At 51.3% G+C, this 15,596-nt stretch overlaps 1 protein-coding gene across 2 annotated transcripts in view; it reads right to left on the bottom strand.

Annotated features, from left to right (window-relative positions):
• The window catches only part of QSOX2 (quiescin sulfhydryl oxidase 2), a 47,663-nt gene extending 34,964 nt beyond the window's left edge, over nucleotides 1-12,699 (bottom strand). The window contains exons 1-3 of one of the 2 annotated variants that reach the window (XM_044305654.1): nucleotides 12,395-12,699; nucleotides 5,321-5,421; nucleotides 460-508 (exon numbers count right to left, since the gene is read on the bottom strand). In XM_044305654.1, coding sequence (XP_044161589.1) covers nucleotides 460-508; nucleotides 5,321-5,421; nucleotides 12,395-12,650 — 406 coding nt within the window. In that variant the 5' untranslated portion in view covers nucleotides 12,651-12,699. The remainder of the gene's footprint in view (nucleotides 1-459; nucleotides 509-5,320; nucleotides 5,422-12,394) is intronic. The other variant, XM_044305653.1, reaches the window with a different exon arrangement.
• Nucleotides 12,700-15,596: the final 2,897 nt, after the last annotated feature.

The following is a 15,596-nucleotide window of genomic DNA, read 5'->3' as shown; positions in this document are numbered from 1 at the left end:
CCCTTTATAGGGGGTATCTGGTGTTTAATATTGATGATCTATCCCTTTTTAAAGATTTTTTTTTTCTGGGACCTTATATTGATCGTTTCTTAGAATAGGGCATCAATATCAGATCTGTGGGGGTCCGACTCCTGGAACCCCCCGCTGATCAGCTGTTTGAGGAGACCATAGCACTCCTGTGAGGACAGCGCTGTCCATTGTCTAGTGGCTGTGCTTGGTATTGCAGCTCGGGCCCAGTCATTGAACGGACTGAGTTGCGCCTAAGCCACGTCACAGATGACCTAGGAAGTGACCGCAGCAGCGCAGCCTCTTCCAACAGCTGACTGGCGGGAGTGTCAGGAGCCGGACCCCCGCCGATCTGATACGGATGACCTATCCTGAGGACAAGCCAGCAATATCAAAATCTGGGAAAGCTGGGTGACTGCATGGAATTTGGGCGTTTATATTGTAGGAAATTACCTTTGTAGTTTTCTCCTTGAGTGAAGTCTTTCGTAAACGCCCCAAAGAACTAAAAGAGAAAAATATCACAAGTGTGAGACGCGTCTCTACTCCTCCAGGAAGATTCATTCAAACAAAATTTCCCAAAAATATTCACGCCCCAGGCCAGTGCAGGGGGGGGCACAAGCTGAGGTTGGGGGGCCACATGCAGCCCCGGCTACCTGGTGGTATGCACATATACCCAGGTCAGTGAGGGCAGGTACTAACGTGGACTGGGTGGCCATCTCTGGGACCCCCATAAATTGGCAGAATGGGGGTCTCCTGACCCGTGTGGTGCCCCGGGAAGCAAAACACTCAGTAAGTTACATAACGGAGGGAGCTGCATGCCCGGGCTCTTTCTTTCTGGGGGGTAAACCAGACCCTCATTCTCCCAATAGGTGGGAGCCCTGAAAGTACAGCCGCCGCCGATCACACATTTATGGCACTTACCTTCTAATATGCCGGGGGTCAGCAGTCCAGCTGTTGTGAAACTACAACTCCCAGCAGAGGGTAGGTCACCAGTTATAAAATCTTGAAAAACGCTTTTAACCACTTCAGCCCCGCTAGGTGAAACCCCCTTCATGACCAGAGCACTTTTTACACTTCGGCACTACACTACTTTCACAGTTTATTGCTCGGTCATGCAACTTACCACCCAAATGAATTTTACCTCCTTTTCTTCTCACTAATAGAGCTTTCATTTGGTGGTATTTTATTGCTGCTGACATTTTTACTTTTTTTGTTATTAATCAAAATGTAACGATTTTTTTGCAAAAAAATTACATTTTTCACTTTCAGCTGTAAAATGTTGCAAAAAAAACGACATCCATATATACATTTTTCGCCAAATTTATTGTTCTACATGTCTTTGATAAAAAAAAAATGTTTAGGCAAAAAAAAAAATGGTTTGGGTAAAAGTTATAGCGTTTACAAACTATGGTACAAAAATGTGAATTTCCGCTTTTTGAAACAGCTCTGACTTTCTGAGCACCTGTCATGATTCCTGAGGTTCTACAATGCCCAGACAGTAGAAAACCCCACAAATGACCCCATTTCGGAAAGTAAACACCCTAAGGTATTCGCTGATGGGCATAGTGAGTTCATAGAACTTTTTATTTTTTGTCACAAGTTAGCGGAAAATGATGATGATTTTTTATTTTTTATTTTTTCTTACAAAGTCTCATATTCCACTAACTTGCGACAAAAAATAAAAAATTCTAGGAACTCGCCATGCCCCTCACGGAATACCTTGGGGTGTCTTCTTTCCAAAATGGGGTCACTTGTGGCGTAGTTATACTGCCCTGGCAATTTAGGGGCCCAAATGTGTGAGAAGAACTTTGCAATCAAAATGTGTAAAAAATGACCGGTGAAATCCGAAAGGTGCACTTTGGAATATGTGCCCCTTTGCCCACCTTGGCTGCAAAAAAGTGTCACACATGTGGTATCGCCGTACTCAGGAGAAGTTGGGGAATGTGTTTTGGGGTGCCATTTTACATATAACCATGCTGGGTGAGAGAAATATCTTGGCAAAAGACAACTTTTCCTATTTTTTTTATACAAAGTTGGCATTTGACCAAGATATTTATCTCACCCAGCATGGGTATATGTAAAATGACACCCCAAAACACATTCCCCAACTTCTCCTGAGTACAGCGATACCAGATGTGTGACACTTTTTTGCAGCCTAGATGCGCAAAGGGGCCCAAATTCCTTTTAGGAGGGCATTTTTTGACATTTGGATCCCAGACTTCTTCTCACACTTTCGGGCCCCTAAAAAGCCAGGGCAGTATAAATACCCCACATGTGACCCCACTTTGGAAAGAAGACACCCCAAGGTATTCAATGAGGGGCCTGGCGAGTTCCTAGAAATTTTTTATTTTTTGCATAAGTTAGCGGAAATTGATTTTTTTTGTTTTTTTCTCACAAAGTCTCACTTTCCGCTAACTTAGGACAAAAATTTCAAACTTTCATGGACTCAATATGCCCCTCAGTGAATACCTTGGGGTGTCTTCTTTCCGAAATGGGGTCACATGTGGGGTATTTATACTGCCCTGGCTTTTTAGGGGCCCTAAAGCGTGAGAAGAAGTCTGGAATATAAATGTCTAAAAATGTTTACGCATTTGGATTCCGTGAGGGGTACTGGTGCGTTCATGTGAGATTTTATTTTTTGACACAAGTTAGTGGAATATGAGACTTAGTAAGAAAAAACAAAAACAAAAACAAACAAAAAATTTCCGCTAACTTGTGCCAAAAAAAATGTCTGAATGGAGCCTTACAGGGGGGGGGTGATCAATGACAGGGGGGGGTGATCAATGACAGGGGGGTGATCAATGACAGGGGGGTGATCACCCATATAGACTCCCGGATCACCCCCCTGTCATTGATCACGCCCCTGGTAAGGCTCCATTCAGACGTCCGTATAATTTTTACGGATCCATGGATCGGATCCGCAAAACACATGCGGACGTCTGAATGGAGCCTTACAGGGGGGTTATCAATGACAGGGGGTGATCAGGGTGATCACCCCCCTGTCACTGTTCACCCTCCCTGTAAGGCTCCATTCAGACATCCGCATGATTTTTTACGGATCCATGGATACATGGATCGGATCCACAAAAGACATGCGGACGTCTGAATGGAGCCTTACAGGGGGGTGATCAGGGAGTGTATATGGGTGATCACCCGCCTGTCATTGATCACCCCCTGTAAGGCTCCATTCAGACGTCCGCATGTGTTTTGCGGATCCGATCCATGTATCCATGGATCCGTAAAAATTATGCGGACGTCTGAATGGAGCCTTACAGGGGGGTGATCAATGACAGGGGGGTGATCAATGACAGGGGGTGATCAGGGAGTGTATATGGGTGATCACCCGCCTGTCATTGATCACCCCCCTGTAAGGCTCCATTTAGACGTCCGTATGCGTTTTGCGGATCCGATCCATGTATCCGTGGATCCGTAAAAATCATACGGACGTCTGAACGGAGCCTGACAGGGGGGTGATCAATGACAGGGCGGTGATCAATGACAGGGGGGTGATCAGGGAGTTTATATGGGGTGATCATGGGTGATCATGGGTTTATAGGGGTTAATAAGTGACGGGGGGGGTGTAGTGTAGTGTGGTGTTTGGTGCGACTGTACTGACCTACCTGAGTCCTCTGGTGGTCGATCCTAACAAAAGGGACCACCAGAGGACCAGGTAGGAGGTATATTAGACGCTGTTATGAAAACAGCGTCTAATATACCTGTTAGGGGTTAAAAAATTCGGATCTCCAGCCTGCCAGCGAACGATCGCCGCTGGCATGCTGGAGATCCACTCGCTTACCTTCCGTTCCTGTGAGCGCGCGCGCCTGTGTGCGCGCGTTCACAGGAAATCTCGCGTATCGCGAGATGACGCATATATGCGTGACTGTGCGCCAGCCTGCCACCTCCGGAACGCACATGTGCGTTAGGCGGTCCGGAGGTGGTTAAGAGAGAGGAGGCTCTGGAGGACCCGGCGTCTGTGTATTACACGGACCACTCATTTCAATAAGAATGGTGTAATGCAGGCATGGCCAACCTGTGGCTCTCCAGCTGTTGTAAAACTACAACTCCCACCATGCCCTGCTGCAGGCTGATAGCTTTAGGCAGTCTAAGCATGGTGGGAGTTGTAGTTTTGCAACAGCTGGAGAGCCTCAGGTTGGCCATGCCTGGTGTAATGCCTTGTTTCCCCTGTGGGGGAGCTGTAGTTTTGCAACAGCTGGAGAGCCTCAGGTTGGCCATGCCTGGTGTAATGCCTTGTTTCCCCTGTGGGGGAGCTGTAGGGTATTTGAACACTTATCACCGCTTGTCTCTTTAGTGCTTCGTCACCAGCAGAATCACAAAAGGAGGAACACAGAGCATTGCATCCCGACACATCTCAACTTCCCAGTCCCTGAATAGCATTGCATCCAGTCCACTGTCCCTGCAAAGCATTGCATCCTAGCTCTGGGGTCCAATGCTCTGTATTCACTGTAGGCGTGCTGGGGTGCAATGCTTTGCAGGAACTTGGGACTCCGGTTACAATGGAAAGCACTACAGGATGCACTGGGGTGCAACGCTCTGCAATGTGGACTCAGGGTGCAAAGCTCTGCAATGTACACCACTCTGCATGTTGACTCGAGGCGCGCTGGGGTGCAGTGCTCGGCATGTGGTGCAATGCTGAGGGTGTGCACTGGGATGCAAAGCTCTGCACTGACGGTGGAAGTGCTGGGGTGCAATGCTCTGCACTGACGGAGGTGCTGGGGTGCAATGCTCGGCACTGACAGTGGGGACGCAATGCTCTGCCCCGACTGGGGGTGCTTTGGGGTGCAATGCTGAGTGTGCACTGGGATGCAATGCTCTGCACTGATGGTGGAGGTGCTGGGGTGCAATGCTCTGCACTGATGGTGGAGGTGCTGGGGTGCAATGCTCTGCACTGATGGTGGAGGTGCTGGGGTGCAATGCTCTGCACTGATGGTGGAGGTGCTGGGGTGCAATGCTCTGCACTGACGGTGGAGGTGCTGGGGTGCAATGCTCTGCACTGACGGTGGAGGTGCTGGGGTGCAATGCTCTGCACTGACGGTGGAGGTGCAATGCTCTACACTGACGGTGTGGGGCGCAATGCTCTGCAGGGTTCAAATAAACATTTTACAGTCAAACAATGTAAGGATTTTATACTTTTATGGGGTTTTTTTGTTGCAAACTTTTACCACTCGAATGAGCCGCAATTCCCGAAACAACCTGTGGACATGAGTGGCGCTGTTTCTGTAACTACCTCCCTATCCTCTCAGAGGAATATTGCGATTTGGAAGGTCGCTCCCATGGGATTGGGCTGAGAACCTACCCGAAACGTTGGATAGAACTGGACGCCATAATCTTTGCAGATGGCGGTATTCTCCTCGTCGGCGCAGTTTAACACTCCGATCCGCACTGCGGGATTCCAGTCTGCGGGAAGAAACATCAGCGGCATTAGACCGGCATCAGTCGCATCACATTACCAGTGATCCTGCACAGTGCCCCTCCCATCTGTCACACTACATGGCGGTATTATAGGAGCACTGCATGGAACTCTTATTAAAGTGACACTCCAGTCCCGTGGCTATGCCATAAATACATAAAGGGGCACTCTTATCAGATGACATGTGGTTAGGATAAGTGTAGAACTCACTACAGTGTATCAACCTCCGCTTGCCGTCAGTGAATGGAAACCTTCAAAGTACAATTCAAAGTCTCAGAACATTATACAAGGGGGCGTCTTGGGCCAGATACAGATTTTCCTCCCCAGGCTTTGACAGATCAGACGTCTTCGGGACTACAAGAAACGTGAAGACAACAACTCCCCCCATCCGTGCCAACCTTAAAGGGGAAGCGCGAGACGACAGCTGAGCGGAGATGTCAGTTGATGGTCTGACAGATGAGGAAACTGGAGGTATCCGAGGACAGATGGAAGCCATTGAGCCCCGGAACAAAAGATCTAACGACTCTTCTACAGGGCACAAAGTGACGCTTCACTGGAGGAACAAAAAGTTCGGCTTGAGGGTGGGGAAGGTGGAGCCCTTTCACTTCTCGCCCTGCGCGCCCCCTCCTCTCCCAACCGCAGCCCTGGTCCTAAAATGTTAATGCCGCCTGTCTCCGGTTGCACTCCTGGGTCAAAGTGTAGCAGATGGGACGTGGGTTCCTCTGGTCGTGAAGGAGAACCCAGCAGAAGTAATTACACCCGAAGTCTGCCAGGCTGGCGGACACAGAAAACTCCACCTGCAGAAGGGCAACGTCTATGGCAGCGATGCCCGCATGGCGAGGCAGTGCTGGTCAGAGTTAGGACCCCACTTTTGCAAACGTTCTCCACGCTCGTTGATAGAGGACATCACTTAGTGCACCCCCCAGCTATACCCAAAAATGACTCCAGGGTTTTCCGAGAAGCAATGTCCCAAAATTACCCCCCACTTTCTGATTTTACTCATATTCCCAGCTTTATACACGTATTACATTGCAGATTGTCGCTCTGCCTTTCTTTAGGGGCCCCGGGCCATCAACTGAAAATCCTGCAAACCCTTTTAAATGGTAAAATACTGCCTGCCTGCAGCTGCCACTAGAGGGAGCTCACTGCACAGATAGTTACAGCTCCTATAGAACTCATCAGTGTGCAGTGAGCTCCTCCTAGTGGTGACTGCAGGTTTTACATTTAACTCTATATGGGAATCTGAAAGGTTAGCGAAAAGGTGAATTTATAGAATACTAGCAGAAGGACCCGGCTTCGCTCGGGTATACGCCATCTATTTCATTTAACATGTGTGTGCGTCGTTAAAAGATATCAACAGTATCCCCCATAACAGTGATCTGTACAGCACCCCGCCCCTTTAACAGTGAACTCCACAGTCTACCACCCCTTAACACTGACCCCCCCCCACAGTGCCCCGCCACTTTAAAATGGGACCTCCACAGCAGCCCATCCCCTTAACTTTGACCTTAACAGCAGCCCGCCCCTTTAACAGTGAGTTTCACAGCACCCCACTCCCTTGACAGTGACCTCCTCAGGGGCCCGCCCCCTTAACAGTGACCTCACAGTACCCCGCTACCTTAACAGTGACCTCCACAGCATGTGCCCCTTTAATAGTGGCCCCTGCCCCCTTAACAGTGTCCTCCACAGTGTCCGCCCCTTTAACAGTGACCTCCACAGTGGCCTGCCTCCTTAACATTAACATCCACAGTGTCCGCCCCTTTAACAGTGACCTCCACAGCTCCCTGCCCCTTTAATGCTAGGGCTACACGACGACATATGTCGCGCAACATTTTGTCTCAACTATTTTTATAATGGTAGTCTATGGTGTTGCACTGCGACATGCGACATGCTGCGACTGCGACACGACAGTTGGATTTTTCTGCGACTGTCGCATCGCAGTACAACACCATAGACTATCATTATAAAAATTGTCGCACGACACATGTAGCGGTGTACTTGTGCCCGATGTGTCGTTGTGTAGCCCTAGCCTAAAGCTGACCTACAGCAGTGAAGAAAAATGGCTGGGTTGTTATGGAAACCTGGAGTAAAACTGTGTGTATGTGGAGACTAAGGCCTCTTTCACAGAGGCGAGTTGTCCGCGCGGGTGCAATGCGGGAGGTGAACGCATTGCACCCGCACTGAATCCATAACCCATTCATTTCTATGGGGCTGTGCACATGAGCGGTGATTTTCACGCATCACTTGCGCGTTGCGTGAAAAATCGCAGCAAGCTCTATATTGTGCGTTTTTCACACAACGCAGGCCCCATAGAAGTGAATGGGGTGCGTGAAAATCGCAAGCATGCGGTGCGATTTTCACACATGGTTGCTAGGAGACGATCGGGATAGGGACCCAATCTTTATTATTTTCCCTTATAACATGGTTATAAGGGAAAATAATAGCATTCTTCATACAGAGTGCATAGTAAATTAGGGATGGAGGGGTTAAAAAAATAATAATTTAAACTCACCTCGTCCACTTGTTCGCACTGCCCGGCTCGTCTTCTTTCTTCTTCTTTGAGGACCTGGGAGGAAAAGGACCTTTAGGTGACGTCACTGCTGCTCATCACATGGTCCATCACCACCATGGTGATGGCCATGTGATAACTCTGCGCTTATCACATGGTCTATCACATGGTCCATCACCATGGTGATGGACCATGTGATAAGTAAAGTGACGTCACCAAAGGTCCTTTTCCTCCCAGGTCCTCAAAGAAGAAGAAAGAAGATAAGCCAGGCAGCGCGAACAAGTGGATGAGGCGAGTTAAAAAAAAAAATAATTTATTATTTTTTTTAACCCCTCCATTCCTAATTTACTTAGCATTCTGTATGGAGAATGTTAATATTTTCCCTTATAATCATGTTATAAGGGAAAATAATAAAATTTACACAACACCGATCCCAAGCCCGAACTTCTGTGAAGTTATTTCTCACGCACGGGCAAAACGCATTAAAACACTTTGCACTCACGCGGAAAAAAATTGCTAATTTTTCCGGAATGCACCCGCACCCTATCCGGCCCTCACACGCGACGCCCGTGTGAAAGAGGCCTAAGGGCCTGCGAGCTTCTATTGGCTGATAAGGGACATGTGACCGTGTGTATGACAGTTGGGATATGAAGAGAAAGACTTGCAGGCTTGTATTGGCTAATGCAGGTCATTTTTTGGGAATATCTCAGGAACGGTACGTCCTAGAGAGCTGAGACCCCCGCAAGATTTCTTTCCAGGAAGCAGGGGATGTGTATACAAAGTGTCGCTGAAATCGATGGTTGCGTTTTTGAGTGATCGCGGAGCATACATATAATATATACGTCCTTCGTTATATACATAGATTAAGAAGTGTAAGCTCCTCCGAGCACCGCGACACGAGTGCAGCACAATCTTCATACTATATCTGATGGAAGGGCGTACCGGGGGGTGTGAGCGGCAGCGTATCACAAGCCACTAATTCCCTAATGATAGGTTGCGTTAATGAGGGATTTAAAAAAAAAAAAAAAAAAAAGCACAACCTGCAAACTGCACAATGGAAACCGTGAGAAGTTCGAGGCTGAAAAACAGGTGCTATCGGCGCCCGGGTGGACACACCTGCGCCTGCAGATAACACACCTGCAGGGTGCCAGCTGACGAGGACACCATGACATCGATAACGATCAGTCAGAGGGGGAAGGCGGTGAGGTCTGTGGTCTTACTGGCGATTTTCAGGGCCAAAGGGCTCACTGTAGAACTCATAACCCTTTGGCACTGCACAGAGACTTCTGGAACTATCGATCAACCGAGGGTCTGGATGTTGGACCCCCAGTCATCGAAGGACTATCCCACGCTGAAGCCATTACACTTCAAGCCCCACTGTCCATTCAAATCAATGGCAGTGTAGTGTAAGATTTCCAGCAGTAGAAATCTCTGTGCTGTACCAAAGGGTAGAAACCAGTGGTGGTCCGTGAACATAGACCATCTGCGACACATCAGAAGACCAATAGGACTGCATCATCCCTCTAAGCATCAGCCGTGAGGCCATCACAACCAAAACTAACCCCAGTCCACGCCCGACAACAACAGTGACACCTTGTGGAGGTCTTAGGGTTACTGCTTCTGACCACTGCCAGTGTAAACCACCTGTGAGACCCCCACAGACACTAGAATGGTGCCCCCACAACGGGGGCGGGAACCAGGGTCTTCTCCAAGGACCAACATAAGATTCAATGAAGACATCAAACATGGAAAACATATGGAGTGCCGCCCACCCCCTGCACGGTCATTTCTGATAAAACGGCGGCACATGAGAGGATGTACAGAGCGGTGCAGCGTACACAGCGCCAGTGATCTGCTCCACGTGGAAACAGGGCGCAGCCGCACACCGGCCAACAACATCAAAGGAGAAAAAAACAAACATAATACTGACTACATAACACCGCAAGTCTTCAAGAGGACCCTCCATCACTGCCCCCTCCTCCTCCACCAGTGGACGCTACTGCCCCCTCCTCCTCCACCAGTGGACGCTCCATCCCCCTCCTCCACCAGTGGACGCTCCATCCCCCTCCTCCACCAGTGGACGCTACATCCCCCCCCTCCTCCTCCAGTGGACGCTACACCCCCCCTCCTCCTCCAGTGGACGCTACACCCCCCCTCCTCCTCCAGTGGACGCTACACCCCCCCTCCTCCTCCAGTGGACGCTACACCCCCCCCTCCTCCTCCAGTGGACGCTACACCCCCCCCTCCTCCTCCAGTGGACGCTACACCCCCCCCTCCTCCTCCAGTGGACGCTACAACCCCCCCTCCTCCTCCAGTGGACGCTACACCCCCCCCTCCTCCTCCAGTGGACGCTACACCCCCCCTCCTCCTCCAGTGGACGCTACACCCCCCCCTCCTCCTCCAGTGGACGCTACACCCCCCTCCTCCTCCAGTGGACGCTACACCCCCCTCCTCCTCCAGTGGACGCTACACCCCCCTCCTCCTCCAGTGGACGCTACACCCCCCCCCTCCTCCTCCAGTGGACGCTACACCCCCCCCTCCTCCTCCAGTGGACGCTACACCCCCCCTCCTCCTCCAGTGGACGCTACACCCCCCCCTCCTCCTCCAGTGGACGCTACACCCCCCCCTCCTCCTCCTCCAGTGGACGCTACATCCCCTCCTCCTCCTCCTCCTCCTCCAGTGGACGCTACATCCCCTCCTCCTCCTCCAGTGGACGCTACATCCCCCCTCCTCCTCCAGTGGACGCTACACCCCCCCTCCTCCTCCTCCAGTGGACGCTACACCCCCCCTCCTCCTCCTCCAGTGGACGCTACACCCCCCCTCCTCCTCCTCCAGTGGACGCTACATCCCCCTCCTCCTCCTCCAGTGGACGCTACACACCCCCCCTCCTCCTCCTCCAGTGGACGCTACACCCCCCCCTCCTCCTCCTCCAGTGGACGCTACATCCCCCCCTCCTCCTCCTCCAGTGGACGCTACATCCCCCCTCCTCCTCCTCCAGTGGATGCTACATCCCCCTCCTCCTCCTCCAGTGGACGCTACATCCCCCTCCTCCTCCTCCAGTGGACGCTACATCCCCCTCCTCCAGTGGACGCTACATCCCCCTCCTCCTCCTCCAGTGGACGCTACATCCCCCTCCTCCTCCTCCAGTGGACGCTACATCCCCCTCCTCCTCCTCCAGTGGACGCTACATCCCCCTCCTCAGTGGACGCTACATCCCCCTCCTCCTCCTCCTCCAGTGGACGCTACACCCCCCTCCTCCTCCTCCAGTGGACGCTACACCACCCCTCCTCCTCCTCCAGTGGACGCTACACCCCCCTCCTCCTCCTCCTCCAGTGGACGCTACAACCCCCTCCTCCTCCTCCAGTGGACGCTACACCCCCTCCTCCTCCTCCAGTGGACACTACAACCCCCCTCCTCCTCCTCCAGTGGACACTACACCCCCCTCCTCCTCCTCCAGTGGACACTACACCCCCCTCCTCCTCCTCCAGTGGACACTACACCCCCCTCCTCCTCCTCCAGTGGACACTACACCCCCCTCCTCCTCCTCCAGTGGACACTACACCCCCCTCCTCCTCCTCCAGTGGACACTACACCCCCCTCCTCCTCCTCCAGTGGACACTACACCCCCCTCCTCCAGTGGACGCTACATCCCCCTCCTCCTCCTCCTCCAGTGGACGCTACAACCCCCCTCCTCCTCCTCCTCCTCCTCCTCCAGTGGACGCTACACCCCCCTCCTCCTCCTCCAGTGGACGCTACACCCCCCTCCTCCTCCTCCAGTGGACGCTACACCCCCCTCCTCCTCCTCCAGTGGACGCTACACCCCCCTCCTCCTCCTCCAGTGGACGCTACACCCCCCTCCTCCTCCTCCAGTGGACGCTACACCCCCCTCCTCCTCCTCCAGTGGACACTACACCCCCCTCCTCCTCCTCCTCCAGTGGACACTACACCCCCCTCCTCCTCCTCCAGTGGACACTACACCCCCCTCCCCCTCCTCCAGTGGACACTACACCCCCCTCCCCCTCCTCCAGTGGACACTACACCCCCCTCCTCCAGTGGACACTTCATCCCCCTCCTCCTCCTCCAGTGGACACTACATCCCCCTCCTCCAGTGGACACTACATCCCCCTCCTCCAGTGGACACTACATCCCCCTCCTCCAGTGGACACTACATCCCCCTCCTCCAGTGGACACTACATCCCCCTCCTCCAGTGGACACTACATCCCCCTCCTCCAGTGGACACTTCACCCCCCTCCTCCAGTGGACACTTCACCCCCCTCCTCCAGTGGACACTTCACCCCCCCTCCTCCTCCAGTGGACACTACACCCCCCTCCTCCTCCAGTGGACACTACACCCCCCTCCTCCTCCAGTGGACACTACACCCCCCTCCTCCAGTGGACACTTCACCCCCTTTACCATATGTGACAGCCCCCCGCCCTCCGGAGCTCTCACCCAGCACGTCCGAGCCCAGGGCCCGCCAGGTGGGGGCGTAGTTGATGCAGTGTCCGCACCAGGAGGAATAGAACTCCAGCAGCCAGGCGGAGGATGAGTTATACAGGGCGCCGGCCACCGATCTCCGCTCCAGTATGGCGATGCCGGCGTCCTGCGGTCCGTACAGCGTCTTCTCCGCGGCCACCAGCCACACGGCCCCGGCAAGGAGCACCTGCAGCGCCGCTCCTAGCCCCGGTACCCCGGAACCGCCGGCCATAGCTACTGTGCAGCCGACCTCTCACCCCGTGACGTCATCCAGTAGGGAACCATAGCAGGGGGGCGGGGATGAGAGCCAGGAGGTGGAGAGAACTGGTACCGGACCACGCCCCGTCACGTCTTCATCTGGAATTATGGGCGGAGACGCGTCCATCCGCGGGCCACGCCCTGTTCATCCCAGTCCGCTGTGACTGGAGCTGCCTTCCCAGAGCTCCAGTAAAGTGATGTGTGAACCAAAGCCGCTAATAGACGCAGCGCTTAACCCCTGATGGACCGGGCCTTCTGAACGGCCACGTATTCACCATGGGAGCGGTCACCCTTGAAGACCTTGTGTATGCAGAGCTCTAGATAACATCAGCAATGCTAAACTAGCGTCCAATTATCGGACTTCCTGGATTATCAGATGCTGGATTAAAGGACTGTGGCTGTAAATGAATCTTCCTTCTAAATCTGTGCTAGATCCAAACTATTTTGAGGTACAGACAATCGCACCAGGTGGATAAGCGGCCAAAAAAAATCTATGATAAATCGCTGGTAAAGGGATAGTCAGGGTATAGGTATTGGATCGGCGAGGATAGCACTCAACTATTTATTGCAGAAATAAATGGAGCGGCTCTGAGCATGCTCGACCTGCAAGTCTCTTCTCTTCGAGGATCTCTGCGGATGAGACCCCCCGTTTTTCCGGCTCAAAAGTCTGCAGTAAAGCATAGCCACTCGGCTAGTTACAGCAGTCCCATAGCAGTGAATGGAGGGTGGCTGCGCTTGCGCGGTAAGCTCTTTTTCACTTATGGGGGCCCCATTTTGTAGATAGGAGCCAGTTCTATTTGGGAACTGCACCTATCTGACCCTGAGGGCATAACCTGGCACTATGCCTTCAATGCTCCATATGGGACAACCCCTTTAAGGAAGATGACTGATGACATTATGTACATTGGGGGAGTTCATTTGCAGGTGAGGGATGTATGTGGCGTCACCCCTCACAGGAACAGAGACGGGTTATATGTCTCCTGACCCCTGAGGCGAGCATGCATGTGTTCTGAATGGGGAGAAGGTAGTACCAGCGGCCAGCCCCTGCTACCCAGTGCTTATCTCTCCAAAAAACCTAAAGTTCAGGCATGTTAAAATCCCGTCTGTATTTATTCAGAGGGATGGTCTGGGGTCTGAAATAACGTAGGGTCTGAATTAGTCAAAGGGTCTGGTCTGGGGTCTGAATTAATTAAGGGTCTGGTCTGGGGTCTGAATTAATTAGGGGGTCTAGTCTGGGGTCTACATTTAGGGGTCTGAAATAAAGTAGGGGTTAGGTCTGGGATCTGAATTTATTAGGGGGTCTACATTTAGGGGTTTGGCTGGAGGCTGAATTAATTAGGGGGGGTTTTAAACCTATGTAAATACTGAATTGGTAGTTGTAATTACAAACACTATCACAGAAGTCAACTACCTAAAATTTAACTTTTAATCAAAAATCAGCTAAAAGATACACATATATGATCCCTCACTAGGGGATTGATAGACAAACCGAAGACATACACAGAAAAAATAGAGCCATGTTAAGGACCAGGTCAAGGAGGGCCAATCTCGTGATATGGTGGGGCCAGACACACATGGGTCACTAAATGTATCCCTGTGATGTCCCTGTGTTATTCTCAGCCCGGAGATGATCCCTGATGGTGGGAACACTCCGTCCCCGTGCCTAACCTAATTGTCCTTGGAAAGCCCTAATCTCAGAGAAAGACCCATATGGATGTCCGGGTCCTGAGATATCCGCTATACAAACAAGTAATGTCCTATCGGACAATCCAGAAAGATATCTGGATGAAAAAACAGAGTCACAACTTATACAGACGCCTACAAAGTGGCGCTCTGAAACGGGGTCTCGACGCTTTTCCCCTCAACTATATGGTTCATCAGGAGACCAGTAACATTATGATAGGTTATGATAAACACACAATGTATAGAAAATAAGTTGCCTTGTAGATCAAATGGCAACTGGTTTTTCAAAACAGTGACCGCACCAGGACTTAATCCATACAAATGGTCAGACCAACCAAAATAAAGAAAAACCAAAATAACTGGGGCACCTCCATGCGGCACCGCACTGTCTGAATTAAAACAGAACAACTAACATCGCATAGAAGGACCATTGATAATGATAAGGTACTTATCCATTCTAGTCGATCTTCAGCAGGCAGTGAACAGCAGCATGGGGTGCTCCAGGGGGCAAAAAAGATATGGTTGGTCTGACCATTTATATGGATTAAGTCCTGGTGCGGTCACTGTTTTGAAAAACCAGTTGCCATTTGATCTACAAGGCAACTTATTTTCTATACATTGTGTGTTTATCATAACCTATCATAATGTTACTGGTCTCCTGATGAACCATATAGTTGAGGGGAAAAGCGTCGAGACCCCGTTTCAGAGCGCCACTTTGTAGGCGTCTGTATAAGTTGTGACTCTGTTTTTTCATCCAGATATCTTTCTGGATTGTCCGATAGGACATTACTTGTTTGTATAGCGGATATCTCAGGACCCGGACATCCATATGGGTCTTTCTCTGAGATTAGGGCTTTCCAAGGACAATTAGGTTAGGCACGGGGACGGAGTGTTCCCACCATCAGGGATCATCTCCGGGCTGAGAATAACACAGGGACATCACAGGGATACATTTAGTGACCCATGTGTGTCTGGCCCCACCATATCACGAGATTGGCCCTCCTTGACCTGGTCCTTAACATGGCTCTATTTTTTCTGTGTATGTCTTCGGTTTGTCTATCAATCCCCTAGTGAGGGATCATATAGGTGTATCTTTTAGCTGATTTTTGATTAAAAGTTAAATTTTAGGTAGTTGACTTCTGTGATAGTGAATTAATTAGGGGTCTGAAATGTAGGGGTTTGGGCTGATGTCTGAATTATTTAGGGGTCTAATCTGGGGTCTGAAATAATGTAGGGG

This window comes from Bufo gargarizans, chromosome 9, assembly GCF_014858855.1.
Source record: "Bufo gargarizans isolate SCDJY-AF-19 chromosome 9, ASM1485885v1, whole genome shotgun sequence".
Lineage (NCBI taxonomy): Eukaryota > Metazoa > Chordata > Amphibia > Anura > Bufonidae > Bufo > Bufo gargarizans.
This window is presented reverse-complemented; position numbering and strand designations above follow the sequence as displayed.